At 40.5% G+C, this 21,530-nt stretch overlaps 1 protein-coding gene across 10 annotated transcripts in view; it reads right to left on the bottom strand.

The window, feature by feature from the left end:
* LOC131891795 (serine/threonine-protein kinase D1-like) overlaps positions 1–20,064 on the bottom strand; it is a 37,247-nt gene extending 17,183 nt beyond the window's left edge. For 3 of the 10 annotated variants that reach the window (XR_009374464.1, XM_059241461.1, XM_059241458.1), the window contains exons 1-4: positions 17,255–17,604; positions 9,191–9,545; positions 8,486–8,776; positions 3,641–3,817 (exon numbers count right to left, since the gene is read on the bottom strand). Coding sequence is in view for 8 of the 10 variants with exons in the window: in XM_059241461.1 (XP_059097444.1) it covers positions 3,641–3,817; positions 8,486–8,698 (390 nt within the window). In the remaining 2 variants the exon portion in view is untranslated. Of the gene's footprint in view, positions 1–3,640; positions 3,818–3,906; positions 4,108–8,485; positions 8,777–9,190; positions 9,546–17,254; positions 17,814–19,920 lie in introns of those variants that run through there. The other 7 variants (XM_059241459.1, XR_009374465.1, XM_059241462.1 and 4 more) reach the window with 7 other exon arrangements.
* Between the last annotated feature and the right edge of the window lie 1,466 nt (positions 20,065–21,530).

Below are 21,530 nucleotides of genomic sequence, written 5' to 3' on the forward strand. Positions count from 1 at the left end.
ACCGCACGATGGGCAGATTCGATGACAGTTGTGTTTTAGGACGAATAACTTAGTTTGGATTTCAGGAAACGACACATGAGCGTTTGGAAAGCTTGACAGGATTTCAGGATGGCGCAATTTGAACTTGTTCTTCTTTCAAAAAAGGGGATGATGGTCCGAGAGAATTAAGTCATTTTCATCAAACTTTTAGAGTCTTGAATTGGGTGGTCATTTCAATAAATTACGAGTCTTGGCTTTTAGCAAAATGTATGAAAGATTGGGCAGAATTCCTTTCATGATAGAATTGCAATTTTGAATCCCAAGTACTTTTCTGTCTATTTTCAAGGTCTTGAGAATTAATCTTTTCCTATTTCTGAACGGCTTTTGACTCAAAAACTATGTCAGGGCTCCAATTATAATCTTTGTTTTATGGGGTTCTTTTTTAAAATTCAAATCCTGAAGTCTCATCCCATACTAATACTTCAAAAAAGTTCACAAGACGGCTGAAACCCTCTTCAAAATACTCAGTTGGATCTCGGTCAAAAAAGGCCCATGGAAGAAAAACCATGTTGGGACTGACAATCCCCGAGACAACCGATTATTAGCCTGGTCAACACGTTTGGCTCAGATAGAAATGTACAAGCCCTCGTTGGTGCTTGGTCTCCCATAAAAGAAGCGATTACGTGACTTTCCTCTCTCTTCGAGAATCCTGGAACCAAACCGGAATTGCTGCCTCAGATTCTTCGTCTGACCTTTGATGCTAGAAGCAGAACATGAAAAGGAGGCAAGAAGAGCCATCGGAAAGTCGGAAAGTTCTCTGGAATTGGTAATTCCCCTCTCCCCCACAGGAAGAGGTTATTCAAGTAAGCGCCAAGTAGGAAAGAGTCGTGTCATTCAGACCTTGTTAGCATTTTACTAACCAATCAAATTGGGACCAGAAACTCACTGTCACCCTACGGCTTTCAACTTTGTCTCGTAAATGAAGAGCGATCAGTAGTGATGTCACGAAATTGCGACAAAGAAGACTTGCACCAAGGAAAAGCCGTTCTCATTTCCTAAACTAATCGGCCTTTCTTCTTGTCTTGAGTTTGAAAGGTTTACGTTTTGAAGCTACCTACAAGACAGAGTTGGAAAATCGGGAAATATGTCTGCAATTGAAATGTTCCTTAATTCAGGAAAACTGCACTGTATGATAGAAAATTGCAACAAAAATGCATCGTCACAAAACACCATAAATCAGTGTCCTAGTACAGGTTCATTCAAAAATGTACTCATCTGTAACTTACGCTTCGTATGCACAAATATAGTGAGACCAAGATTTCCGTGGCATTGAAAATAACCAAGGCCTGTGTGCCAAATGAAGATTAGGGGGGAAGGGGAGGAAGTTCATAATAATTGCACAATTCAAGTGTTCCTCTTGGTAGAGAGTGTAGTAAGCGCATTATGCACTTGCTACACTGAATATGAGGCATTCTCGTATCAAATATGCCGGCAGAGTGCTCAGATGCACTTTTGTAGCCTACTCAAAACGTCCTTTGCATTTTCAATGGTCTTGGAGTTTCATTGGAGGTACTACATCCACCGTCACATGGTCTCAGAGGGGGGCATAGAATCTCTTTATCAAGTCATTCGAAACGGTGTCTCTGGGGCACAAATATCAATGGCAAAACCCGTGGGAAATTACAATCTTTCTTTGTTCAGATCTCAATGACACCGGACGCCATCTGGCGGACGGGACAGGGTGCCTATAGGCGAGAATGCGACAATCAAGTGTTCAAGCAATTCTCGTTCACCAGAACCTTCGTGAGATTTAGGCATAGAAATCATAAGCAAGGCATAACAAGGCCAAATGGTAATAAGGCATTGTAAGTTTGAGCATTATAACCGATCCGGAAGCGTTGGAACAATTCAGAATAGAATAAGATCATCACGCTGTTTGTTTACCCAGTTCCGCACCAGCGCCCCCTCTCAGACACCAACATATCTATTTGCAATAATTTTGACGTGAGGCTAGTCCAGAGGGACAATGGGTCGTGCCTGTCACGATGAAAACGAGACGGCAAAATGAAAAAAAGAGACATGGGGTGGTCAAACTTGAGGAAGCCCTGCTCAGCTTCAGGGGTTCAAACCCGGGTCTTGCCTTACTATTCATTCTAGTGGACGTTGATGCCTCAAACGTTGGCCCCCTTCGTTGCAATCAACCATTCCTTGAACTATTTGTTTATCATCTACAAATGTGCACAGTAAAACATGATTTGACATATGTTCAATGGGATAAACTCTTAGAAATTGATTAACAATAACGAAGGGGCTCTAAAACTATGCTCGACCCGCAAATCCAAATATTTGTCAGAAAAAAGTTCCCAATCTTTACCACTACAAGAAAAACATGGGCAAAAGGGGGCGCTGATGTTGAAGGTGGTAGACTAGCATTCCTCTACATTGTTAACCCTCTGCAGATGGAATCACATTTGAAGAGAGCAATGATTAATGAGTACACTCAAGTAAGTTGCATAGTTGTTGCAGGTTTACACTTGCTGTAGGTTCACATTCATATTCCCACTCATGTAGTTCATAACTGATCGAATTGCTTCAAAACAAACTTTTCATAGCTTTTTAGACTTTTTTACAGACTTCCTTATGCCAAGAAGACGAAAAGAAATATATTTTATCTAACTTTATTTTCACAACGAATAATAATTATCGGACCTGAAAAACCTTATAATATAGAGTTGAACAGGAAGTTGGGTCAAAAACTTGTCCAAAAGATGTTACGTGGGTTCCCCGCAAATACTTAGGGAAGGAAATAGTACAAAAAAGGAGCCCGAGAAAGAAGAGATAAGGACTTCATTGTTCTGACAATTGCGAGGATCCTTGCCTAATTGAATTTTACGTCGTTCTTGACATTACAATATTTCATAATATTTACAAGTATTGATCCCTTCCTGAGGATGATCACTAGAGTGGGTAGAGGGTGGATGAGTAGGAGTCCTTATTTCGTTTGCATTGTGACAGAATTGCTATTATAAAAAAACAAAGAAGAATTGTTCAGCACATTGGAGATTTTTCTACTGTTATGAAAATGAATGAGCTCACAGCTGAACATCTTTGTTGTAAATTCAATAAAGTTCATCAAAAAATGCCGCCATCTGATATTATCGTCTTAATTATCTTACAAGATGAAGCTTGAAGGTGAAAAAACAAATGAATGACAAATACTTAATGATGCCACTTAACATTTGATTACACTGAATCTAACCTAATGCTGTTATCTGTATGATACTGCCACATCGGCAAAACAACATTTAAAAGGCCTCAATAGACTTGATGTGGATTGGAATTGTTCAAGGTGATCAAAGATATGGGGAAAACTAGTGATAAACACTATTTGCCTTAAATGCCGAAAGATCACAAGGATAACCACGAAACACAAATGCTTACTTATGTATCATGATGCAGAGAAACAACCTGAAAAAACTTGCGCTACACTTTCTAGGTCCAAACAGGATATTTGTCTGTCATATCCCAACATTATTTTTCACATCTTTTTCGCGCAAAAATTTACATTTACTTAAATTACTTGGTCACGCGACTGCTACGCCCTCTCTCGGACGCTATTGAACCGCGCAACTGTTTTGAGTCTTAAGAAGCCTTTTCTTACCTGCTTGAAGAGGCCAAAGAGCATTTCCCCACAAAAGTTGCAGAATGTGGGCGCTTTGTACGAGTGGATCGAGAGCTGATGGGGCCGGATCTCGACATCGTCCTCGCCCAAATGCTGAGTATTGATCACCACTTCCACTGTTGTGTCCTCTTGGATATCTGTGACGGCGTTGATCATCTGCAATGAATTAACGAAGGCCATGAAGTCTCGGGGGAAAGGTCCTCTTTGGGGGAGTGGACTGGAGAATATTCAAATCCGTCTGTTACCTGGTCCATGTCATCTATTGTGGATTCGTTATCAGTTTGACTAAATAGTCCACTACTCGGGATTACGCCTATCCGCGACAACTAAGCCATGAGGACAAGGAAGAGCCACATCAAGAGTAACCCCTAATCTCTCAGAGAAAGGCATCAAACATCAGTGTGGAATAAAGTTCGACAAATCCTCCTCACAAGTGATTCATGCTACTCAACAAGAAACATTTAACTCATTCACGGCTTCTCGGACAAACTGCGATAAGTGAAGATAACCTCACAAAAAACGAGGATTCGCGACTGATTAATTCCTAACGCACGTGTTGTTTTTTTATTCATGTGCTGATGCGCATATCCTGTATCTACTTTAGAAAGTGCTTGTTGGACGGCTAAATATAACATTTATTAAACCTGTTTGTGATCCACTACTATTACGTACATCCACCAAATGGTCGGTTGGGCCAACATCCAATAAATATACCTTAGATATTCATGGACGATGGCGTGCCGGACTTATTTTCGAGATGTGAATGATATTCTAATATTGCATAGATTCAATAATTCAAGAAGCATGATTTGGACGGTAGCGTCATATTACTGACAAAGTCATAAGGAGAGCTAAAGTGTTTCCAAACAGAAGCTTATGTGCAGAAGCGCATTGTACTTATAAAAAGCGCCATATCCACAGGCACTTTAGAGACTCTCCTAAAATTCTATCTTGCTATTTTTCGGTGGAATTTTGAAGGTGGCAATAGTTTTTCTTACAGCTGATATTATTGCTACTCAAATATTTCGCTCATTTTTGGCATAAGCTTACTTTTAAGTACTACGTGATAGATAAAGACTATAAACCGAACGATGGAACTTATTGGAACCATACATACAGTATGTCGGAAATGTAAGTCGATCTTTTGAAAACCAACGGTCAATTTGATCCCGTAAGCTCTATCTTTCCCGTCTCCAAATCAGTTCTTGGAACTAACATGAGCTCACTAACTTACACAGAAATCCAATAAAACCGACGTTGATGAAAATATTCCAGTAACCTACATTGATTTCTCTTCCTATACTACAGCCTTAATTTTGTTGATAAGACGCTAAACCAACTGAAGACCCTATTGGAGTGCACAGGAGGTCAAATGAGCCCCGTAATTTCTTTGATCCTTGCTCCAAATTGAGACCATCTAAGCTCAATCAAACTCATCCATCGCCTCGCCAAGAGCCCAGAAGATTAAAGATCATTTCATTAACGATCCCTAGTTGGATGTCTCCATCCAGTTTGGTTCGTGTGATGAAACGTGTAATCGAATATCAGTCTAAACGTGCGCGTTTCAGTAGTTCCGTTGAGCTGAGAAGAATGGGATCTCAGGTTATTGCACACTGGCACAAACAGGCGTACTTAATTGCAAAACAGGACTAAAAGATTCAATAGTGATCTAAAAAGATAAAATGGGTTGCAAAGTCAAGAAATATTTTATGAGGGAATGTTTGCTGTTTTTACATCACATTTAAGGAGTACAAATGCTGATGAAAAAAATGTTTGTGCAAGAAGGGTTCTATCTGACCTCTTTTTAGGCACAGATTGTCTATCTGTTACATTCAATACCAGAAATCAGGTTTCATTTCGGGAATTTGAAGCACTTTAGGGAGTGCTGCTGAGGCTTGCAGAGATGACTACAGTCAAAATAGTCTGAACCTTCACATTGGGACGTGATGTTTCTACTGAGTTCGTCTGAGACAACTTTCAGCATAAGTCTACTTGAAGTACAAGTCATGGCACAGTGGTTAGAACAATTTCCCAACATGTAAGGGATCCCTAGTTTAGTTCTCATTCTTGACTTCTCTCAAGGGAACTTGTAGATGTTAACCATACCCTCAGGTAGAGGACCAATCTGATACAGGATATTACACTGCCTATCAGAACTATCTATAAATTATTGCTTATACAATAGGTCATTTGATGGCTAGCTTCACTGGCTGGGTGACTGGGTGAGGTTCAACCCTCCGCCCCTAGTGCCCCCAACTACAAAAAAGTAAAAACTGCACTTCATTTCAAGGGTAAGAATTTTCACAAAACAAGCCTGTAGCCCTTCTAAGCTAAAATTTAAGAAATGCTTCCATGCTGGAGCTTTGGATGAAATTCGTTTGAGTAATAGCTGCAGAGAGTTCATCCCTACTTTTGTGTTAAGAGGTTGCGTGAAGCGGATTGTCCTGAAGGCACCAAATATTTACTGCATTATTAGTGTCAGTATCAAGGAACATTCCTTTATAAAAACAATTACCATCAAGAGTGCTCCCAGAACTTCAGCAGAAACTACCACCATTTACTGAGTTATGGCTAGACCTCCCTACATGAGAGGAACTGGAAGACAACATGTCTACAACAGCTGATACAAGCATTAGCATTTTTGTAGTGAAAAACGAAGGCTATTTCTCAAGAATGCTCAGACTTTTGGCTTGCCAATCATCAAGTTATTATCCACCTCATGTTTCTATATTGATGCTTTTAAGTTGGTGGGTACCTAGAATCTTTAAGTTTGAGTGCAACATGTAATAATGTTCCCCTTTGTTGGGGATGTCTCACACCTGTTACTAATAACCTCCACTCCCGCAACTGCCTTCTATTCCTATGAGACTTGTTTCAAGATGCTTGGAACTTCGGGAAAGGGAGTCGGGCTTAATAAGATTATGCATGGTTTGGCAGAAAGTGAAGACGCATAAATTCATTCTAGGAACATACAGATGAACGAAAACTTAAAACCAGGAGAAAGAAAGTTGAAGAGAACAATTGCAGTTGAGGGGAAATAAATCTATGGTGTTGCGAAAGTAATGGCCCACCTCCAGTTTTCAAATGTCTTAACCGTTGCAATGTGCAATGTGCAGTGACGTAGTAAATGAAAGGTTATTATGGCACGTAAACAAGAGGCTGCTAGACCGGTAGATAGAAAGATCTTACGGACTGAAATGCGAAACAATTTAACGAATAGGTTTATCATTATGATAGGAAATTCAAAACATGTTCACGAGCCTCGGATTAATTATACATACACCCTAAATAGAGTCTTTATGAAGACAACAATTGACTGTTGGGCTCATGATAAGGTAAGCTTCTGATCCGACACCTTTATCTTCAAGAAGAGTTGGAATGTCTTTTACGCAAGGCGAAACCACGGCATTCATAAAAGTATTTTCAGAGCGAACGAGTCCAATTCAAAATGGATGATCAAATTGTTAATACTGGGTTTGCCAATTCAACATCAAAAATCAAAGTAAAGTTATTTGTAGAGCAACGTGCATTACAGGTTGTTACCTAATAGGTGAAAGATCATTCTTATAACCTTTTGTCTCAGCTTTTAAACTCTTCTTGTGATTAACTAGGACAACTATGAGATTTAAAAACTCCACGAGATCGAAGCCAAGCATTAGTCGACTCGAAACCAAATGATATATGCTCAAAAGCTCAACGTGGAGGCAAAATCCAAAAAATGATTTATGTTTATTTTTGCCATTTTGATCATGGCCCCCTTACGCTGCACGAAATGTGTTTTACGTTCTGCACTCCAGAGGGCGCTTTGTTATTCAGCCTCTACCAAATAAAGGGCCGATTGGGCCAATTTCTTGTTATTGAATTATAACGCGTTTGTGTTGTTTTTGACTAATTCTATCAAAATCTTATTTCCAATTAGTGCCTCGGGTCACATAATGTCCGGAATAGAAATTGCGTTCAAGGCAAGGCAAGAGCAGTTTATTTAGCAATCTACCGTGCCTCTTCCCATTTTCTTTGGGCCGTGTGACGTTGCAAATAAGGGCCCTTATTGTTCAGGCTCCATCTATTAGTGAAAATTTAAAAATACAACTTACAACCAACAACAGTAAACGTGTTTGCATGCTGCGAATGAAAAAGCGAGTACTCGCAAGCCAAAGAAAAAAAAGAAAAGCCCTTCGACGATTATTTGAAAGAAGAAGAATACTTGAGCGTGAGTAGAAAGCAATTGCTATTTCACAATCATTGATTCGAAGGTGGAGCGAAAAGAGTGTTTTGAGCGTGGAACTGGATATCCAATTCTAGCACAGGCGGGGTAATTAAAAAGTAATCAGCCACCGGTTTCGGAATGAACAATAATAATATAACACTCAGAGCATTTTTGCAATGTGCCATGAAGATCATTTTTGTGCTTTGGAACATGATTGAGATTGAATAAAGTTGACAACTCATAACTAAAATGAGGAATCGTCAATCAATACCCGCGACGTAACTTAAGTATCATTAATCTTCCAACAGCTTCTATTTGGCTCTGAAGAAAAATACTAAGAAACCTCTAAGATCTTTGCAAAACTTGTGAGAAATCTGAGTTTAAAAAAAAAAAATGACTTCATTCACCAAATTTTTCCATGCACCTTCTTGATTTCCCATCACAAGCCAGCGACAAGTTTCAGGGTGACGCAATTTCTACTCCATCTCTCGATTCAAGTCTTTGAAAGTGAGGCGTTACAAAATGAATCTGGTTGAATTGCGCCACCCTGACATATCAACTTCGCCCCATCTACCGGTAATAAGTTTCTTATTCCACAATAGCAGCACGGCTCTGACCTGTAGAATATTCGACGACTGATAGTCATGCCGGAAGAGGAGGACCCGTTCCGGAAGTCGGGTGATTTCATGACTGGGGCACTTGTCGCAAATGAAATCCGTGGCCATTGACTTGAGAGACTTGAGATTCAGATCACTAGAGTCCACAGTCACTTTGTCCCGAATGATGCCCAATTGGAACTGGAACGAGATCTGGTGTCCACTGCACTCCATTTTGGCGTTGAAGAGGTTGATGAATGATGGGGATATGCGGCTGCTACCTCACTGAAGAGTTCATTGCCAGTTTGTGGACTGTCAGATACAAGGCCAACCCATCTTTATTTGACCTCATCAAGTAATTCCAAAGGCAACTTCTCTAAGCCTCCTCTACTTCAAAGCGGGAAAGTTTTGCGGAGGAAGTACTCTCTTGGGTATCTGACACTTGTCATTTTTGCCATGTCACTTTTGCAGCGAGAGAGTTTCAGATGTCTCTAAGGCTAACAGGAATTATTCCAGGCGACGGGGATAAAAACCGTCTTTTCACGAAGAAGATAAAACTAAGAAATAGAAGGAGTACAACCCTGGCACCGCGACTTCAATTAGGAACCAAGTGTTAAGTTTAATGGTCAATTTTTTTCCGTTCTAGCTTGGCTGTTCCTATTTGAAACCAGCTCGTCAAACCAGTCTTTATGGTTCTCAAATAAAGATGGGGGAACTTTTTCTTGCTTTTTGCTCTCGTTCTTCCCTCTTCCGGAGGAAACTTGGTTGGTTGATGGACCAAGCAACTAAGAGGGCCTCAATTGTCACACTTCTAACGGGTAAAATCCTCTTTCCAGGACAGGTTGACCGATCAAGTTGTTGGCTACTCTCATTTATAACGAGTTTGGAGACGGTTATCTTTTATCTGTTTCTTCTTTTAATCTCTGATGAGGATCGCTTATTGGATGTGCTCTCTTTTCCAATTTTCCTCCAAGATCATCCAATGATGGGCGGTGGTGAGGTCCCTCGTTCCCAAAAGAAGATTGATTTCCTATTTTTCAGGGATCCCACGCCGAAAACAGAGTCATGCTGCTCGGCCAGCCTGCAAGAGGAAATAGAGAAAAACAACCTTTTAAAGCCCGTGATTCATTCCCGATCCCTGTGCAAGAAAATTGACATGTGCTCATTTCGGGTTTTCAAAACTCCCGTCGTTTTCAACCTTGGTGCAGTCACAACATAGAGGAAGCAAAGCCTAGAAAGTGCCATGCGATCTGGTCAATGTATGTATGTATTTTTGGGGTGTATCCAGTGGTTTTTGGTTAATCGAGCATGAGAAAATATGGATTTTAAGGTTGAACTTAATAAGAGATAAATAGATATGGATGTAAAAAGAGTGGGTAGCCCCGCAATCCTCTTAAGCCATAGGGCTTGTTTTCAAGAGGTGCAATTGCATCTGATTCCATTCAGGTGACACCTGAATGGCTGATAGGGTATGGTTTCTAATTGTAGAGGCACTGCTTTCAATCAGCTGGAGGTGCAGTGGTGTCCACTGGTTACCGATTCAGCTGCAGTAAAAAAAGCACAACTCGATTTTTACCCTTCTATGTTTCTTCTTCTATGGTTTACAAGAGGGAGAAATCAGCTGCTTTGGTTTCATGAAGCCAAAGAGGAGACAAGATGTTGTGCTGGTTTGCAGTATGTGTGGAGTGAATTTGTCATTTAATTCAATTTGCCGGGTTGATTGAACAAATGGTATCGTGATATTGAGCCAGGAAATAGTGCGCCGTCAGACCCACAACAGAAAATTGCACTTTTATTTCGACACGCCTTGCCCAAAAATTGAGAAATCGGTTGTTTCGCCGTGCGAGTTTGCTGTAACATTTGTCTCTGCTTAATACCCAGAATAAGGGTGCCGCTCTTACGTTTTTTAAAGTTTTCTTTCACTTCAGAAGTCCTATACCAAATGCATCGGAGATGTTTCTTCATTAGCAAAATGTTGGAACTCTCCCGGATATTTGATATGATTGTTCAGATTAATATTGAGTAGTAAGGGAATGTGTATTTTAATCCACCGTTATGGAAAGGAGAGCCGACATGAGCCCGAGAAAATTTGCTCAAGGGCTCTTCTTCCTCTTGAGTAAGCCAAGCAAAGAGATGGAAAGAGAGTGATGGCAAAGCTGTATAGAAAGAGAGAGATGATGGATTATGGATCCCTTTGGGATTCAACTTTCATTCCATTTCCCTGTCATCAAGGCTTTTACCTCTCAAGACCCAAGAGGAGGAGGGGCTCTTGAAAAGATCGGGGAGTGCTCATCACCCGTGTCAAAGTAGGCAAATGCCGAAGCCACCGAATTCATTTGAGTAGCCAATAAATCAATAGATTAAAGAACAACAAGATGGACGAGAACAAGTTGGCAGTCCTAATCAAGCTACGACCAAAAAATATCGAAGTCGGATATTGTTTGAGTCAAGGGCGCAACAGCACCTCTAGCGCCATTGTCTCGAACTATGCGACCGCAAAAAAGCAAGAGGAAGATTAGCCTTCGGAGATTCGCCCGCTCTCAAACGCACTTTATCAGTATCTACCTCAACTTTTTTGGTCGTTACCCATGGTGGAAATAAAAAATGTTCCAAGACAAATCAACCAATTTGAAAGCAGGTTTTGCCAGGATCTAAAACAAGATCGTGCATTTTTTCTTCAACTCTTCCCATTGGGATGTTCAAGGAAACCGATTGTGTTCATGCATCATGGTAAAAATCGTTATTTTTTTCCTTTTCAGGGATTATCACATTCCTTTGCGCCCAAATGGCAAGTTAATTAAAGGTGCACTTTGAGGAGTACAATGCTAGTTCTGAAAGTTTTTATTGAATTCATTAGGATTGGATGCCAAATAATCAATTATATGCCCTACTAAAAAAAGGTTGTGTAAGGTTGTCCATTCATTCATGATCAAAACCAGTTTGAAAGCATTGATCAACAAAAACCTTTGGAATATAGAATTTCATATTTATGGCATGATTAAGCGGCACATTATGACACGTAAATGCCCAGGCAAATACAGACTTCAGCCTTTTACATGGATTTTCAGAAATCTGATCTGACCTGAAAGGCGCAAATCTCAGCTCATATATCTCAGGAGCCATAAAATGGAAGAAAAGTGAAAATGGATAAAATTAGGATGCCTGGTTGGCTTGGTTACAATTCAGGCCGAAATTATCTTTATCTCCCTTTATGAGTCCAATCAAGAACTAGCTCTTCAGTAGGTCACAAAAACGTGTGAGTTTTCTTAAAACCTTGGTATTCAGATCAATAACGTTTATCAGTAATCTTAGTTTCATCACCTCGTCTGGTAATATGCTTTTATCAAACTGGGTGCATAATGTACAAAATACCCAGAAATGTGAAATAGGCAATGTACTACACTATTATAATGTTTAACTCCTCCATTTTAACCACCATTCTATTTATGGTCATTACTTGAAACGAAATATAGTTACTTTCGGCAGATATACACGCTTTCAGCCATTAAAAATATAATCTAAGAAGTGTCATGATGCACAGTTTGTATGGGCATAACAACTAAGAGTCCATTTGAACAATGAGATAAAAGTGTCTGGTTAGAATTGTTTTGTTACAAAAATCCTGCACAAAATTGTGTTGATAGAAATATATCTGGCTTTTTCAAATGCATTTCATAACCAAAAGACCAAACAACACGAAGCTCACACCCATCATTAATATGAATTCAATATGTATCAAGGGTAAACTGATCATTTTTTTGGATTTCTTCATTTCTTTCACTTTTTTGAAGAACATTATGATTAATGTGGTTATAGGCCAGGTCACCACACAGGCCAACAACTTTACAGTTTAGGCTCAAAACATGGCATGAGGTCCCAAGGCCTAATTACAAACACTTCACTTTAGTGAATATAAAATAGGAGTATGGGTCCACTAGTTGGGCTCTCAAGGTTGGAGGCAGGTTGCTGATGGCCATCTGGGGATAGAGTTGAAATTCCCATTGGCTCTTCACAACATTTGTAGAAACTCTTAATGCTTTCTCCAGGTGTCATGAATGCCGTTGACAATGTGGGGACTAATGGCCAATGAAATGATTCATCTTGGTCAGTGATCTGAGAGCAAACAAACTTGGCTTGTCAGTCATATCAGTTAACACATAGGAGAGCAAGGGAAAAACACTTTTGAAGGAAATACACAAATAACATTATATCACACAGATTCAGGCAGGAGCCGAGAGACACTCACTCACAAATACTTGCTGCATGCCCAATCATATGTCAATGATCTCAACTTGTTCATACTCAGTAAATGATCCTAGCGCGAGATTGTAGTTTCGTGCATTGCTTTCGTCATGCATTTGGAATCGATTTTCAAGAATTTCGTAAAAGAGATAGTTCGCATTTCAATTTGAAATATCCATCCCGAGAACAAATGTTTTCATTTCATTGTAATCTCCTCCAAGGAAACTGATCTTCAACACAAAATACATTTCGCCACAGACAAAAGTGTACTCAAAAGCCATCCCAAAACTCAAGATCTTCGAGTAAGCAAAGATCATTTTCTTATGAGACCAAACAATGGATTGAAAATAAAAAGGCAAATATTTTGGGGGTTTTCTCTTGTGGTGGGGTCTCATGGATAAAATGGCGTCCAGTCGCATTTTGGCCAACCTATCGGGTTGGTTATTTTGGCGCTATGAAATTCAGATGGTGGGCCTGGAGTCTCATCATTACTGAAGACGTCTTTTTTTCGTCCAAAGGTTCGGAATGTCCACGAACCTGTCAAGTCTGATCCCATTCTGGCCATGACCGATGGTGACCTTTCCTAGTGTGTCCTTTCCATTTTTTTCTCTTGAGGCACGAAAGGAGTAAAGCGATATATGTGTTTGAAAGTGGTTGTGTTTCAAGATTTCTTCATTTTTTGCTTCAGTTATCGTTTGATTCAACGATTTTGTATACAACACTAGAGTTCAATGAGGTATCAGTGAGTGCACGTATTATGCCTATGGCAGTGGTGGGCATTGTCAACCCAAAGGTCAACATTGTACATCCGTTACTTGAGAAGATTACCATTAATCATCAGGTATCGTGTTGGAAGGCAAACTAAACCAAAACAAAATGGTTTGCTTGGAATTGAGACACGTTAAAAGGAGATCATGATCAAAATTTGAAAGAGCAAACCAACAAACTAATGACTTTGGATCAACACACAAAAACTAACCGACTTGATCAACCAAAACAGTGACGGAAGTTGTTTGGTCCCTGTCTGGACTTAACATTCTTAAACAAATATATTAATTACACGACCAACATTGAAAATCCAAGGAAGTGAATCAGTTGTCCTACCCTTTTCTTGAAAGCGAATGGTTTAAAACAAACCTATTTTTGTACAATAGATTGTTATAAGAAAGTGACCTCCCAGAGGTAAGGAGGTTGCGTGAGTAAGCCTTGTTTGTTTAAGCGCATGGCTGAATTCTGAGTTGTTTCCCTCATCCGAAATGCCACAAACGATAAAATGATTGGTCTTAGAAAAAGTACTAGAAAGTCATCCTTTGCAAGTAATCAACACTTTGGTGACAAAGCGCTTAAAGTTTCAGCTAGGAAAATGGTTGAAAAGGGTGGAGTGCCCGAATTCCATCTATCCCATGAACAGTTTTTCATCAAGTTTTTTGGCCCTGCTTTCTCAGCTATTTTGCACGTCTTTTTTTCCACCGACCTGCTCCAATCACCTGCACCGAATAACTCGAATCCCATGTTCCATTTTCTTACTTTGTAGTGTTTGAGAAGCAAACACAAAGGCAATGGTAAATCAAGAAGCACGTAGAACTTTATGAAACGCAGACTTTTCAAAAACTCGAGCTTCCAGCCTAAGATATATCCTTATCAAAGGACGTTCGTTCGTTCATTCGTTCAGTTGGTCGGTCGGCCGTTCCTTGCATTTCACATTCTTTGCCATCCATGAATTCCCCTCGAGGCGTCTCGAATTTCAAAGGACTCTCCAAAATTCCTTTTTCTTTATCTCTTGTCGTGCTCTGTCGAGATTTATAAAGGAATAACGATATTTCTCTCCACTGCCTCTACGATATATGGGAGTGGGAAGAGGTAGTAGCACTTTTGAAATCATATTCACAAGAGTACGACGAATAATAATAAAGCGAGTCGAGCGCAACAATTGCGTTGTACATCTTTTAGACGATATTTGAATCAACGAACCCACACAGTTTTAGCGCTATCACAATCAAGAAACCGCGAACGAGAAATTTACATTATTACGTGCCCACACCAAAAGAAGTTTTGGCTTTTCAAACAATTTAGTAAGCCCAATCATTCCCAATGTTGCATAGCTTCCTAAGGGCAGAATCCTGTTCCAAAATTGTACCATAATCTTGAGAGAAAGAGAGAGAGAGTGAAATAGCCATTCAAGAATCTAAGGAAATGGTGTTCCACAGTCTTTACTAAATGCAATTAGTGCCAGTTTTAAGGCCCTACAAGGCCTTCACAAAATCGATCAAAATTTCTGAATAGGCATGACAAACCTCAGCAGTCATCGCGAATTGACTAGTACTCATGCATTGAGGTATTCTTTCACATACGTAAATCACTACCTTTTTCTTCGGGGAATTGACATGTTCCATCTTTGTCAAAGAGTTCATACATATATTGTTTAAGTGTTGGAACATTACTGAAAACAGGTGTTCCATGAAGGGATATTCTAGCTTTGGCAGTTCTCCAAGGTGTGCTTAGATATATTATCAATTGCTGACATTAAAAGACAGTTCATAGCAACGTTTCCACTCAAAGAAGTTTTGTTCAACTAATGGCTGGGAGCGAGGTTTGAACCCCAACTTTAGCATCAGCAATCCTTCATTGTATGCACCAAGCCACGTTTCACCCTTTTTCAAGCATTGAATAAAATGAAACAGTTTTTCCACATAGAATACAACTCCAAGCGCATAATCCGACATGCTTTAATTAATCAGACATGTTGTCGAGGGTCTTCAAAATCGAGTACTATCTCGTAGTACCGACTTCCTCTTTCAGACTGCCAATCCATCAAGTTGTGGGGTCGATTTGCCACCAAGGACGAATGATGAGAAGTTATTGTTGTTGTTGTTAAAAATCATTGATTGATGATGGAAGTCAGACTTGGCCGAGTACCGACTTCATTCACCACTACTATTGCCGTACATCCCTCTTAAAGGTTTTGAGTGTCTGCATTTCAAAATCCTTCCCCAGTCCATTTGCAAACTGTTATGTTCTCATGGCGATGATTAAGCCCAAAATAATTGTGATTGGATACAAGGAGCCCAGTGTCTCAAAGGACACTCATTCTCACCATTCATTGATTGTCTTAAAAAGCCGCACATGCTCTACATTTGAAGGAATTTTTTTAAAAATATTTAACACTTGATCAATTACCTTTGAGAAGTGAAGGGAAAACAAACAGCTGACGTCATTCCATGAAGCAATTTTATAGACAACGTCCCCAGCCAACCACCATTGTGCATATATCTAATTTGTAATGTATTTCAATTTGTCGCCTTTCTGAAGCGAATAATATTCTGCTTTTTCGCCAAGATCTTAGTGTGGTGACAGAACTACACCCCAAAGGAAGGGACAAAATTTGAGTTTTGTACATGCAACTTCACTTGATTACTGAAATTCAATTGGATCACGGTGCGAGTTGGCTGGGATATTTGTCTAAGTTCTCCCCCACAAAAAGTCCAAAATCAGGGTGCCAGACTACATTTTTCCTTGAATTTCCTTAACCTCACAGGCTTAATTGATTGGACTACAAAATAACTTTCAGTTTCCGTGACCTAAATTTACATATCAGCATAGCCCCAGCGATTTCAGAATCATTTTAGATTCAAGTCTTCCTAACTCTCTCAAGTTCTCTTAGAAATGAAAAATGGAACAAGTCGTTAGTTTTCCCCCCATACAGACATGAATAAGTAGCCTGTGTCTTGGCATACATGGCAAAAGGGATCTTCCAAATCCAACATCTAACACCCAGATTAAACCCCCGGCATCCGCATCCATTAATTTCGGAAACAACTTTGAACCAGTTGGGCTCCAAGAGCCAAATTGTGCCTATGTTTTTTTCCGTCCGGGAGCAATCCCATTAATGGAAACCATGGTTCCTCAAACTTTCCAACTACCCTAGATTCCCTGGAAGCACCACGACTACCGTTCCAAGGAGCAATGTTCGATTCTGGAAGCCCTCCATTAACTGGAGACTAGCCCTGGAGTGGCCTTGGATTGATTATGGTGACGGACATCCCTTGGAAGTGCTTCTGGTGGAGGCACAATTTCCTGTCAACACCAGACCAGATTTGTATTAGTTGATGGACAAATCACTATCATATAGTGGTGGTGTTTACTGGTGGTAGTCGGCAAATGGCCCCCAGGGTTTTTTGGTGGTGTGCCAACTGTTGTTATTCATCGTATCCTTTCATACAGGCGTGTCCCTTTCGTGTGTTATATGATCAAGGAGTGGACTCGGGGACTGGATTCAGGCCAGAGCATAATATGCGGTGGGTGAAATGATCATTATTGGGATTGATTCGTTTTTCCTTGCCCGTCGTATTCCTCCCAGGACGCATGAATAATTCATGAGAGATCGCTCCATTGTTGATTACTTTCCACTTGTGGCTTTAGATCGACGAGGGCAAGGCAATCCGGACAATGGAAATGGGTCCCTTTTTATCCCTGGGCGGGACCTTTTGGAATTGGTTCCATAATCCAAATTGTACCCTACAACACCTGTTGATTGCCGAATAGGCTTACCTTGAGATTCTGCAGGTTTTCTGCGATCAGCTGAAGCTCCACATAAAAATCCTGCCTTGTTTTGCCACCAAAGGAATGGGGGCCAAACGGGGTCCGCAAAATCCACCCAGTCACAATTGTATATCACAATTTGAAGCCTTTTCCTGGAGGAGTTCCGGAGACACACTCACAGCACTCAGGGTGGCAGAGAAATCGTCCAAAGAGCCCGACCACCGTGAACTATTTTGATATTTGGAGCAAAATCAAGTAATGGAATCACCTGTAGATTCCAGGAAATGTTTCTACCTTCGGCTACATACCTTGAACCACTAAAGCGCGACTCCTAGCGCGCCTACTCTTCAAGTACTACATGGTTTGAAGAACATTGCCGAGCCCGAGCACTCAGGAGTGAGGGTTCCGAGTTCGCGGCCCGAACCTGCAGCAGTGAACAACCTCGAAGTAGTCCACCACTACCTCCGCTTCAACCTCCTCCTTCTTCTCCTTCTCCTCCACCTCCACCTACTTCTCCAACGGCGTTTCAGAAGACGTCTCTCTCAGGCCAGACCTCGGCGTGTGTGCCTTCAAGTATTAGCATATTCTATCTACGTCCTCGTGCTTCTCCTTGGCCGTGGCCTCCTTGCCTTTAAAAAAGAGGTGCCTGAGAGCGAAGCTGGTACGGTTAATGCAAGTCCTGAGAGCTGGTGAGGTGCGGGGGGGGCGATCCGCTGAGACGCGTAACCAACAATCCAGCAAATAGCAACAGTGCCTCCTTCCACTCTTCACGGTCAGGACTCAGAAGTGGTCGGAACCGTTCATGCGTGCGTGCGTGCGTGCGTGTGTACTTGTACGAAATCAGGGCTGCCACGACTAAAACCATCTGAGATGGATTGGTATCCAAGGAGGAGAATATTTTGCATATAGAGTTTAAAAAAAAACGATGTCTACGTTAAGCTAGTTTGAATTGCCACAATTGATTAAGCTTGATATCGGTTAACGCAAAGGGGGAGAATTTTGATTGTCAATGGTCAATTATTCGTTAGCTATGAAAAGACATACGACCTATTTTGGATGAGTGCACTGATTGTCTTTCTGTAGATTTATAATCAGATTTGTCGGTGCATCTGCATGTCATTAAAGCAAAAAAAAAATCAGTTATGGCCAAATAAACGAAAATTGACAAACGAATTATCCTCCAATGATTTATGAAACTATTTTTAAGGTTAAATTATCATAACAGGTTTACCGACGTTTACTTTTTAGGAAGCGGTGCCCAGCACTGCTTAAGTTTTTCCATTTTCTAAAGCGCCCTTGAAGGGAGAAGAAATCTTAGTTGAAGTATGAACAGGAGAAAGGTATACGAAAATGTTTGATATTTTTTACCTAAACTGAACGAACGATCAATCTTGAAATGGGCTTATTGGGATTCTTGGTCCTCTATAAGTGATTAATGGATGATTAAACCAATGTATCCCGACATAGAAAGAGTGACACAATAATGAACAGTTCTTCATTCAACAAGAGATCGAATTCTACCAATGAATCTAATCCGGGTGAAATGGGCGATATCAAACACACAGACTTCTCTAAAAGTTCAAACAATGAATTCCTGAAATTTACTCGTTGTACAATAAAGTAAATTGAGTCAAAAGACAAAGGATTAATTTGAAACCTACAAAAAAAATCACATTTTCCCCTAACCATTAACTCGCTTTTTTGACATATGCAACTAATACGTAGCATCTAGGCACCTGCCACAAACGCTAATTCAGGGGAAAAAAGAACACCGTGTGCTTTGACATCATATAACTAAGCTTCATTCTTGTGATGTTACAAAATTCATTTTGTCATACCTCTGTATGAAGTGAAATTCCGATCAAAGTCATTTGGTTCGACGTTCAAGCATTTATCATATTGATCCTCAATGACTTTCACTTAAGATGCAATAAAACAAAACGTCGTTTGGTGTCTAGAAATTCCCTGCTTCGCGCTAAGAGATCATTTACTTCCCAGAGATATCGAAGTGAGTAAGAACTGCTCGAAGAATGGAGCAAAAGCTTACAAAAGAGACTTGGTATCTGTGGTCCAAATCATCCGAATCTGTCCAAAAAAATACCTCAGTTTAACAACTTATTATAATTGTTGTTCTGAATGGAGCGATAAGCCCAGCTTTTTTACTGTATTTTGATATTGAATTTCCCCTGAGAGGAAACTGCACATAAGCCCTTGACTAAAATCAATTTGGGGTAGCTAATGCAAGAACGCTAAGCTTTGGATTTTAAGCTACAAACAACTACGATTTGCTGTCAATGAGGACATATTTATTCTATGACTTGTCAAGAGAAAATGAAAAAACGCCTATCACTCCCATTTGCAGACGTTCTAGCAATAACTTAAACATCCGGGAGCGTGCTCCACGCCCATGCTAACTGTTCCAGAAACCTTGTTTACCCACTCATGTCGTACAATATCAAACCAGGACTCAAAACACGAGCACATGATTTCGGTTCTGACCGATTTTGATCGAGTCCTTGAGGGTGAAGCGCAAGCAACAATGACCTTGTAGGTGAAAATGGCAACCCTGAGCTTATGTGGCGCAACAGGACCTACGCCGTTCGAAACTTCACGCTTTGAAATCCGAGGAGTCTATCCATTCAACAGGGACTAAAACGCTGCTTATTATTTCTTACCTTTCGGTCCACGATCTCAAGAAGAGTTGGAATATTTACCACTCTTTCTCATTTTCATCCCGGTGGGAGAGGTAGACAGTGAAGTACTGCAACCAATCCTTCCAGTCATCAATGAGGCCTTTGCATCCATCCAACCAAGGTCCAAACCGCAATCAGCATACCTTCAATCACTGATCTCTAAATTCAGCTGTTTAAGAGGGGGGGGGAGGGGGGGATGACTGTGTGTCACCCATGAGCGTCTCAGGACTGCCTTATTTAAGCTCCTGGAGAAGTACGCCTAAAGAAGACTCATGAGGAAAGCTGTGGAACAACACTTTGAGGCCTTCAAATCAGGGCTTGCTTTTGGTATACGTACGTATATCGGGTATCAGTGTTGTCGTCAACGAAGAAGGTACGCTAGTGGTAGCAGCCTTGCCAAACAGTCGAAGGCCAGAGGGAGGAAGTCCGCTGGCCTTGGCTTAGCTTTTTTGCCTCTGCTGCCTTTGGTGTAACATGAGAACCCGCGAGAGAGAAATGGAGGAAAATAGGTCTGCCAATAAAAGACTTGTTCTTCGTACCTTTACATACACTGAGCGTCGCAGACTCCTTGGACAACTCCTTCAACGGTGCCCTTGTTGAGGGAGCCATCGCAATGTTCTACATGGATGGGTTTGTCAGGTTGTAAGGCTAAAATAACAAACAGCTTTGCTCCTCCTCCAAGCCTTTGCCTTTGACAATGGAGCATAATTCTACTTCAAACGTGATCATATTGTGGACGAAAACTTCCACAATCCTGACTAATTCTTATAAGCAAGTTTCAAAAAGAGTGCCTTACTAATGAGACTGATAACGAAGGACAATGAAAGATACGATTATTGATACACTATCCCACATAACTATCAAACAATCGCCTTCGAACCAATCTTTTTCAATGAAGTGGGGTCGGTGGCAATTTTACGATGTCATTAACGGGTTTAGTCTGAAAGATGATGCTTGAGGAAAATTTGAATTAGACAAGGACTTTATCCGTTCTTTAAAATCGTGTTTTACTTTCGCACTCTTTATGTACGCTATTTTGACAAACAAATGCCAACTCAGAGGAATTAATAATCGATATTGTAATGAATATTCACCAATGGATTCAAGTTGGTGGATTGAAACAGACCATGAACATAGTACTGTTCAGGAAATGTGAAAAGCAGTATTAGCTGGATCGATTCCAATATGACTGAAGAATAATCTTATTCTTGAATATATAAGCATTGAGTGACTATTTCCAAAATGAAATGACACTTCAGTGACGTAAAACAGTTTTTTTTCGGTTTGGTTTTTCCCGGGGCTTTCTAGCAGCTACAGGGAATGCAATCCCCAGTACCATTAAAATGAAAGGATATAATTCGTCTATTTACTACCTTTCAATCTTTATATATTTGGTCTACCAACGAATTTGAGTTGGCAAACCGAGCTAGTCCTTGAATGTAGGATTGATCTGGAATGCTATCTAAAACTTTGTCCAAGTCTGACTTGAAAGATGCTACCGGATCAACAAGGCCTACGTATTCCCTACGAATATCAGAGGGAAGCAAATTAAACAATGAAGGAGCCCGAGAAAGAAGAGATATGGACTACAT

This window comes from Tigriopus californicus, chromosome 12 (assembly GCF_007210705.1).
Source record: "Tigriopus californicus strain San Diego chromosome 12, Tcal_SD_v2.1, whole genome shotgun sequence".
NCBI lineage: Eukaryota > Metazoa > Arthropoda > Copepoda > Harpacticoida > Harpacticidae > Tigriopus > Tigriopus californicus.